The following is a 10000-nucleotide window of genomic DNA, read 5'->3' on the forward strand; positions in this document are numbered from 1 at the left end:
GATACACACACACAGATACACACACACGCAGATACACACACAGATACACACACACAGATACACACACACACGCAGATACACACACACACGCAGATACACACACACGCAGATACACACACACGCAGATACACACACACACAGATACACACACACACAGATACACACACACACAGATACACACACACACAGATACACACACAGATACACACACACAGATACACACACACACAGATACACACACACAGATACACACACACACAGATACACACATACACAGATACACACACACACACAGATACACACACACACAGATACACAGACACACAGATACAGATACACACACACACAGATACACACACACAGATACACACACACAGATACACACACACACAGATACACACACACGCAGATACACACACACACAGATACACACACACACAGATACACACACACAGATACACACACACACAGATACACCCACACACACACAGATACACCCACACAGATACACCCACACACACACAGATACACCCACACACACACAGATACACCCACACACACAGATACACACACACAGATACACACACACAGATACACCCACACACACACAAACACACACACACACAGATACACACACACAGATACACACACACACACAGATACACACACACAGATACACACACACACAGACACACCCACACACACACACACAGGTACGCGTGCGTACAGTACGCAGGCGTACAGTGCTCACCTCCCACAGGTGACCCACGATGGGAGCGTCAGCCCAGGAGTGCTCGGCGTTGAGACCCATCTTGCCATTGGCATAGACCACAAGGGTGAACGACTTGTCGAACCAGCTGGAGAGACGGAGGTGAGGGCGAGGGGCGAGCGGGTGAGTAACACACTCACTCACTCACACACTCACCCTCACACGCAGAGGCGAGCGAGTGAGCGGGCGGGTGAGCGAGCCGCTGGACGAGTGAGCGCACGAGCGGTGAGCGACAGGCTCATCCACGCATGCACGGGGGGAGGCGAGCGATTGAGTGAGCGGGTGGGTGAGCGATTGAGTGAGCGGGTGGGCGAGCGATTGAGTGAGCGGGTGGGTGAGCGATTGAGTGAGCGGGTGGGTGAGCGATTGAGTGAGCGGGTGGGTGAGCGATTGAGTGAGCGGGTGGGTGAGCGATTGAGTGAGCGGGTGGGTGAGCGATTGAGTGAGCGGGTGGGTGAGCGATTGAGTGAGCGGGTGGGTGAGCGAGCGATTGGACGAGTGAGCGGGCGGGCGTGAGCGACACGCTCACCCACGGATGCACGGGGGGAGGCGAGCGATTGAGTGAGCGGGTGGGCGAGCGAGCGAGCGAGTGAGCGGGTGGGCGAGCGAGCGAGCGAGCGAGCGGGTGGGCGAGCGAGCGAGCGAGTCAGTGCGAGTGTGGGGGCAAGTGCTGTTCGTATCGAGCAGCGAGAAGCACCTAAGAGGGCTCCCGGCACTGTGGCACACGAGGGGGTGGCTGAGCCAGCGCCACGCACGCCCGGCCGCCTTTGTCTCCCCCAGTGCTAGCGATGTTACACTACGCACCGCACCGGGTACTCATTTGAGGCCGAGTCGACCTAGGGGAGGCCCAGGACCGGTGCAGATAATCTTCACTGGCGGCGTTGGCCGTGAGCGTGAATCGAACCCGGGTCGTGAGTCGTGAGTGAGTGGGTGACTCAATTCGTGAGTGAGTGAGTGGGTGACTCAATTCGTGAGCGAGCGAGCGGGCGACTCAATTCGTGAGCGAGCGAGCGGGCGACTCAATTCGTGAGCGAGTGAGTGGGTGACTCAAATCGTGAGCGAGCGGGTGACTCAATTCGTGAGCGAGCGGGCGGGTGACTCAATTCGTGAGCGAGCGGGCGGGTGACTCAATTCGTGAGTGAGTGGGTGACTCAATTCGTGAGTGAGTGGGTGACTCAATTAGTGAGCGAGCGGGTGACTCAATTCGTGAGCGAGCGGGCGGGTGACTCAATTCGTGAGTGAGTGGGTGACTCAATTCGTGAGTGAGTGGGTGACTCAATTCGTGAGTGAGTGGGTGACTCAATTCGTGAGTGAGCAAGGCGGGTGACTCAATTCGTGAGTGAGCGAGCGGGTGACTCAATTCGTGAGTGAGCGGGCGGGTGACTCAATTCGTGAGTGAGTGGGTGACCTCAATTCGTGAGTGAGTGAGTGGGTGACTCAATTCGTGAGCGAGCGAGCGGGCGACTCAATTCGTGAGCGAGTGAGTGGGTGACTCAAATCGTGAGCGAGTGGGCGGGTGACTCAATTCGTGAGCGAGCGAGCGGGTGACTCAATTCGTGAGTGAGCGAGTGACTCAATTCGTGAGTGAGCGAGCGGGTGACGCAATTCGTGAGTGAGCGAGCGGGTGACTCAATTCGTGAGTGAGTGGGTGACTCAATTCGTGAGTGAGTGGGTGACTCATTCGTGAGCGAGCGGGTGACTCAATTCGTGAGTGAGCGGGTGACTCAATTCGTGAGTGAGTGGGTGACTCAATTCGTGAGTGAGTGGGTGACTCAATTCGTGAGTGAGCGGGTGACTCAATTCGTGAGCGAGTGGGTGACTCAATTCGTGAGTGAGCGGGTGACTCAATTCGTGAGTGAGCGAGCGGGTGACTCAATTCGTGAGTGAGTGGGTGACTCAATTCGTGAGTGAGTGAGCGGGTGACTCAATTCGTGAGTGAGTGGGTGACTCAATTCGTGAGCGAGCGGGAGACTCAATTCGAGAGCGAGCGAGCGGGTGACTCAATTCGTGAGTGAGTGGGTGACTCAATTCGTGAGTGAGCGAGCGGGTGACTCAATTCGTGAGTGAGTGAGTGGGTGACTCAATTCGTGAGTGAGCGAGCGGGTGACTCAATTCGTGAGTGAGCGGGTGACTCAATTCGTGAGTGAGCAGGTGACTCAATTCGTGAGTGAGCGAGCGGGTGACTCAATTCGTGAGTGAGTGGGTGACTCAATTCGTGAGTGAGTGGGTGACTCAATTCGTGAGTGAGTGGGTGACTCAATTCGTGAGCGAGCGGGTGACTCAATTCGTTCTCTCGCGAGCGGGCGACTCAATTCGCTCGCTCGCTCGCGGAGCGACTCAATTCGCTCGCTCGCGACCGGAGCGACTCAATTCGCTCGCTCGCGACCGGAGCGACTCAATTCGCTCGCTCGCGAGCGGAGCGACTCAATTCGCTCTCTCGCGAGCGGGTGACTCAATTCGCTCGCTCGCGAGCGGAGCGACTCAATTCGCTCGCTCGCGGAGCGGTGACTCAATTCGCTCGCGAACGAGCGGGCGACTCAATTCGCTCTCTCGCGAGCGGGCGACTCAATTCGTTCTCTCGCGATCGAGCGGGTGACTCAATTCGCTCGCGATCGAGCGGGTGACTCAATTCGCTCGCTCGCGAGCGGGTGACTCAATTCGCTCGCTCGCGACCGGGCGACTCAATTCGTTCGCTCGCGAGCGGGTGACTCAATTAGCTCGCGATCGAGCGGGTGACTCAATTCGCTCGCTCGCGGAGCGGGTGACTCAATTCGCTCGCTCGCGACCGGGCGACTCAATTCGCTCGCTCGCGACCGGGCGACTCAATTCGTTCGCTCGCGAGCGGGTGACTCAATTCGCTCGCTCGTGAGCGGGTGACTCAATTCGCTCTCTCGCGGAGCGGGTGACTCAATTCGCTCGCTCGCGAGCGGGTGACTCAATTCGCTCTCTCGGGAGCGGGTGACTCAATTCGCTCGCTCGCGACCGGGCGACTCAATTCGCTCGCTCGCGAGCGGGCGACTCAATTCGTTCGCTCGCGAGCGGGTGACTCAATTCGCTCGCTCGTGAGCGGGTGACTCAATTCGCTCTCTCGCGGAGCGGGTGACTCAATTCGCTCGCTCGCGGGTGACTCAATTCGCTCTCTCGCGAGCGGGTGACTCAATTCGCTCGCTCGCGACCGGGCGACTCAATTCGCTCGCTCGCGACCGGGCGACTCAATTCGCTCTCTCGCGGAGCGGGTGAATCAATTCGCTCGCGAGCGAGCGGGTGACTCAATTCGCTCGCTCGCGAGCGGGTGACTCAATTCGCTCGCTCGCGAGCGGGTGACTCAATTCGCTCGCTCGCGACCGGGCGACTCAATTCGCTCGCTCGCGAGCGGGCGACTCAATTCGTTCGCTCGCGAGCGGGTGACTCAATTCGCTCTCTCGCGGAGCGGGTGACTCAATTCGCTCGCTCGCGACCAGGCGACTCAATTCGCTCGCTCGCGAGCGGGTGACTCAATTCGCTCGCTCGTGAGCGGGTGACTCAATTCGCTCTCTCGCGGAGCGGGTGACTCAATTCGCTCGCTCGCGAGCGGGTGACTCAATTCGCTCGCTCGCGGAGCGGGTGACTCAATTCGCTCGCTCGCGACCGGGCGACTCAATTCGCTCGCTCGCGAGCGGGTGACTCAATTCGCTCGCTCGTGAGCGGGTGACTCAATTCGCTCTCTCGCGAGCGGGTGACTCAATTCGCTCGCTCGCGAGCGGGTGACTCAATTCGCTCTCTCGCGAGCGGGTGACTCAATTCGCTCGCGACCGGGCGACTCAATTCGCTCGCTCGCGAGCGGGCGACTCAATTCGTTCGCTCGCGAGCGGGTGACTCAATTCGCTCGCTCGTGAGCGGGTGACTCAATTCGCTCTCTCGCGGAGCGGGTGACTCAATTCGCTCGCTCGCTCGTGAGCGAATTGAGTCACCCGCTCGCTCGCGAGCGGGTGACTCAATTCGCTCTCTCGCGGAGCGGGTGACTCAATTCGCTCGCTCGCGACCGGGCGACTCAATTCGTTCGCTCGCGAGCGGGTGACTCAATTCGCTCGCTCGTGAGCGGGTGACTCAATTCGCTCTCTCGCGGAGCGGGTGACTCAATTCGCTCTCTCGCGGAGCGGGTGACTCAATTCGCTCGCTCGCGAGCGGGTGACTCAATTCGCTCTCTCGCGAGCGGGTGACTCAATTCGCTCGCTCGCGACCGGGCGACTCAATTCGCTCGCTCGCGAGCGGGCGACTCAATTCGTTCGCTCGCGAGCGGGTGACTCAATTCGCTCGCTCGTGAGCGGGTGACTCAATTCGCTCTCTCGCGGAGCGGGTGACTCAATTCGCTCGCTCGCGACCGGGCGACTCAATTCGCTCGCGATCGAGCGGGTGACTCAATTCGCTCGCTCGCGGAGCGGGTGACTCAATTCGCTCGCTCGCGACCGGGCGACTCAATTCGCTCGCTCGCGACCGGGCGACTCAATTCGTTCGCTCGCGAGCGGGTGACTCAATTCGCTCGCTCGTGAGCGGGTGACTCAATTCGCTCTCTCGCGGAGCGGGTGACTCAATTCGCTCGCTCGCGAGCGGGTGACTCAATTCGCTCTCTCGCGAGCGGGTGACTCAATTCGCTCGCTCGCGACCGGGCGACTCAATTCGCTCGCTCGCGAGCGGGTGACTCAATTCGCTCGCTCGTGAGCGGGTGACTCAATTCGCTCTCTCGCGGAGCGGGTGACTCAATTCGCTCGCTCGCGAGCGAATTGAGTCACCCGCTCGCTCGCGAGCGGGTGACTCAATTCGCTCTCTCGCGGAGCGGGTGACTCAATTCGCTCGCTCGTGAGCGGGTGACTCAATTCGCTCGCTCGCGACCGGGCGACTCAATTCGTTCGCTCGCGAGCGGGTGACTCAATTCGCTCGCTCGTGAGCGGGTGACTCAATTCGCTCTCTCGCGGAGCGGGTGACTCAATTCGCTCGCTCGCGAGCGGGTGACTCAATTCGCTCTCTCGCGAGCGGGTGACTCAATTCGCTCGCTCGCGACCGGGCGACTCAATTCGCTCGCTCGCGAGCGGGCGACTCAATTCGTTCGCTCGCGAGCGGGTGACTCAATTCGCTCGCTCGTGAGCGGGTGACTCAATTCGCTCTCTCGCGGAGCGGGTGACTCAATTCGCTCGCTCGCGACCGGGCGACTCAATTCGCTCGCTCGCGAGCGAATTGAGTCACCCGCTCGCTCGCGAGCGGGTGACTCAATTCGCTCTCTCGCGGAGCGGGTGACTCAATTCGCTCGCTCGCGACCGGGCGACTCAATTCGCTCGCGATCGAGCGGGTGACTCAATTCGCTCGCTCGCGGAGCGGGTGACTCAATTCGCTCGCTCGCGACCGGGCGACTCAATTCGCTCGCTCGCGACCGGGCGACTCAATTCGTTCGCTCGCGAGCGGGTGACTCAATTCGCTCGCTCGGGAGCGGGTGACTCAATTCGCTCTCTCGCGGAGCGGGTGACTCATTCGCTCGCTCGCGAGCGGGTGACTCAATTCGCTCTCTCGCGAGCGGGTGACTCAATTCGCTCGCTCGCGACCGGGCGACTCAATTCGCTCGCTCGCGAGCGGGCGACTCAATTCGTTCGCTCGCGAGCGGGTGACTCAATTCGCTCGCTCGTGAGCGGGTGACTCAATTCGCTCTCTCGCGGAGCGGGTGACTCAATTCGCTCGCTCGTGAGCGAATTGAGTCACCCGCTCGCTCGCGAGCGGGTGACTCAATTCGCTCGCTCGTGAGCGGGTGACTCAATTCGCTCGCTCGCGACCGGGCGACTCAATTCGTTCGCTCGCGAGCGGGTGACTCAATTCGCTCGCTCGTGAGCGGGTGACTCAATTCGCTCTCTCGCGAGCGGGTGACTCAATTCGTTCGCTCGCGAGCGGGTGACTCAATTCGCTCTCTCGCGAGCGGGTGACTCAATTCGCTCGCTCGTGAGCGGGTGACTCAATTCGCTCTCTCGCGAGCGGGTGACTCAATTCGTTCGCTCGCGAGCGGGTGACTCAATTCGCTCGCTCGTGAGCGGGTGACTCAATTCGCTCTCTCGCGGAGCGGGTGACTCAATTCGCTCTCTCGCGAGCGGGTGACTCAATTCGCTCGCTCGTGAGCGGGTGACTCAATTCGCTCTCTCGCGAGCGGGTGACTCAATTCGCTCGCTCGTGAGCGGGTGACTCAATTCGCTCTCTCGCGAGCGGGTGACTCAATTCGTTCGCTCGCGAGCGGGTGACTCAATTCGCTCGCTCGTGAGCGGGTGACTCAATTCGCTCTCTCGCGGAGCGGGTGACTCAATTCGCTCTCTCGCGAGCGGGTGACTCAATTCGCTCGCTCGCGAGCGGGCGACTCAATTCGTTCGCTCGCGAGCGGGTGACTCAATTCGCTCGCTCGTGAGCGGGTGACTCAATTCGCTCTCTCGCGGAGCGGGTGACTCAATTCGCTCGCTCGTGAGCGAATTGAGTCACCCGCTCGCTCGTGAGCGGGTGACTCAATTCGCTCGCTCGTGAGCGGGTGACTCAATTCGCTCGCTCGCGACCGGGCGACTCAATTCGTTCGCTCGCGAGCGGGTGACTCAATTCGCTCGCTCGTGAGCGGGTGACTCAATTCGCTCTCTCGCGAGCGGGTGACTCAATTCGTTCGCTCGCGAGCGGGTGACTCAATTTCGCTCTCTCGCGAGCGGGTGACTCAATTCGCTCGCTCGTGAGCGGGTGACTCAATTCGCTCTCTCGCGAGCGGGTGACTCAATTCGTTCGCTCGCGAGCGGGTGACTCAATTCGCTCGCTCGTGAGCGGGTGACTCAATTCGCTCTCTCGCGGAGCGGGTGACTCAATTCGCTCTCTCGCGAGCGGGTGACTCAATTCGCTCGCTCGTGAGCGGGTGACTCAATTCGCTCTCTCGCGAGCGGTGACTCAATTCGCTCGCTCGTGAGCGGGTGACTCAATTCGCTCTCTCGCGAGCGGGTGACTCAATTCGTTCGCTCGCGAGCGGGTGACTCAATTCGCTCGCTCGTGAGCGGGTGACTCAATTCGCTCTCTCGCGGAGCGGGTGACTCAATTCGCTCTCTCGCGAGCGGGTGACTCAATTCGCTCGCTCGTGAGCGGGTGACTCAATTCGTTCGCTCGCGAGCGGGTGACTCAATTCGCTCGCTCGTGAGCGGGTGACTCAATTCGCTCTCTCGCGGAGCGGGTGACTCAATTCGCTCTCTCGCGAGCGGGTGACTCAATTCGCTCTCTCGCGAGCGGGTGACTCAATTCGTTCGCTCGCGGAGCGGGTGACTCAATTCGTTCGCTCGCGGAGCGGGTGACTCAATTCGCTCGCGATCGAGCGGGTGACTCAATTCGCTCGCTCGCGAGCGGGCGACTCAATTCGCTCGCTCGCGACCGGGCGACTCAATTCGCTCTCTCGCGAGCGGGTGACTCAATTCGCTCGCGATCGAGCGGGTGACTCAATTCGCTCGCTCGTGAGCGGGTGACTCAATTCGCTCGCTCGTGAGCGGGTGACTCAATTCGCTCGCTCGTGAGCGGGTGACTCAATTCGCTCTCTCGCGGAGCGGGTGACTCAATTCGCTCGCGATCGAGCGGGCGACTCAATCGCTCTCTCGCGAGTGGGTGACTCAATTCGCTCGCTCGCGAGCGGGTGACTCAATTCGCTCGCGATCGAGCGGGTGACTCAATTCGCTCGCTCGTGAGCGGGTGACTAAATTCGCTCGCTCGCGAGCGGGTGACTCAATTCGCTCTCTCGCGAGCGGGTGACTCAATTCGCTCGCTCGCGGAGCGGGTGACTCAATTCGCTCGCGATCGAGCGGGTGACTCAATTCGCTCGCTCGCGGAGCGGGTGACTCAATTCGCTCTCTCGCGGAGCGGGTGACTCAATTCGCTCTCTCGCGAGCGGGTGACTCAATTCGCTCGCTCGCGGAGCGGGTGACTCAATTCGCTCGCGATCGAGCGGGTGACTCAATTCGCTCGCTCGCGAGCGGGTGACTCAATTCGCTCTCTCGCGAGCGGGTGACTCAATTCGCTCTCTCGCGAGCGGGTGACTCAATTCGCTCGCTCGCGGAGCGGGTGACTCAATTCGCTCGCGATCGAGCGGGTGACTCAATTCGCTCGCTCGCGAGCGGGCGACTCAATTCTCTCGCTCGCGGAGCGGAGCGACTCAATTCGTTCGCTCGCGGAGCGGAGCGACTCAATTCGCTCGCGATCGAGCGGGCGACTCAATTCGCTCGCTCGCTCGCTCGCTCGCTCGCGGAGCGTAGCGGAGCAGGACGGGGCCCTCCCCGTCGGCTCACCGGTCGTCACAGTGGCCGTGCAGCAGGCTCTTGGCGTAGCGGTCGAGCGAGGAGGCGGAGCCGCCCTTCGCCCCGTCGTCCTCGTGCGGCTGGTATCCGTGCGACTCGGTGTCGAGCGACAGAAAGAAAGCGCCGCGCTCCACCGCCTCCAGCGACGCTCGCGAGCGCGGGGAGGAGCGCTGGAGAGACTCGCGCGCTCGCGCCCACGCCGTGCTGGGGGGGCGGCAGGGGGGGCGGAGGGCGGGGACAGCCTCAGGTCTCGAGTTGTGAGGAGTCTCGAGGAGTCTCGTGGAGTCTCGAGGAGTCTCGTGGAGTCTCGAGTTGTGAGGAGTCTCGTGGAGTCTCGTGGAGTCTCGTGGAGTCTCGAGGAGTCTCGTGGAGTCTCGTGGAGTCTCGTGGAGTCTCGAGTTGTGAGGAGTCTCGTGGAGTCTCGTGGAGTCTCGTGGAGTCTCGTGGAGTCTCGAGTTGTGAGGAGTCTCGAGGAGTCTCGTGGAGTCTCGTGGAGTCTCGTGGAGTCTCGTGGAGTCTCGTGGAGTCTCGAGGAGTCTCGTGGAGTCTCGTGGAGTCTCGTGGAGTCTCGAGTTGTGAGGAGTCTCGTGGAGTCTCGAGGAGTCTCGTGGAGTCTCGTGGAGTCTCGAGTTGTGAGGAGTCTCGTGGAGTCTCGTGGAGTCTCGTGGAGTCTCGAGGAGTCTCGTGGAGTCTCGTGGAGTCTCGTGGAGTCTCGAGTTGTGAGGAGTCTCGTGGAGTCTTGTGGAGTCTCGTGGAGTCTCGTGGAGTCTCGAGGAGTCTCGTGGAGTCTCGTGGAGTCTCGTGGAGTCTCGTGGAGTCTCGTGGAGTCTCGAGTTGTGAGGAGTCTCGTGGAGTCTCGTGGAGTCTCGTGGAGTCTAGAGGAGTCTCGTGGAGTCTCGTGGAGTCTCGTGGAGTC

General features: G+C 60.9%; 1 protein-coding gene across 1 annotated transcript in view; it reads right to left on the reverse strand.

Moving 5' to 3' along the window:
- Positions 1-10000, reverse strand: part of LOC116937787 (carnitine O-palmitoyltransferase 1, liver isoform-like) — a 142724-nt gene that overhangs the window by 51517 nt on the left and 81207 nt on the right. Inside the window, exons 11-12 of the mRNA XM_076057228.1 lie at positions 9076-9288; positions 752-857 (exon numbers count right to left, since the gene is read on the reverse strand). Coding sequence (XP_075913343.1) covers positions 752-857; positions 9076-9288 — 319 coding nt within the window. The remainder of the gene's footprint in view (positions 1-751; positions 858-9075; positions 9289-10000) is intronic.

This window comes from Petromyzon marinus, chromosome 80 (assembly GCF_048934315.1).
Source record: "Petromyzon marinus isolate PM22_M1 ecotype Great Lakes invasive population chromosome 80, UKy_Petmar_22M1.pri1.0, whole genome shotgun sequence".
Classification (NCBI taxonomy): domain Eukaryota; kingdom Metazoa; phylum Chordata; class Hyperoartia; order Petromyzontiformes; family Petromyzontidae; genus Petromyzon; species Petromyzon marinus.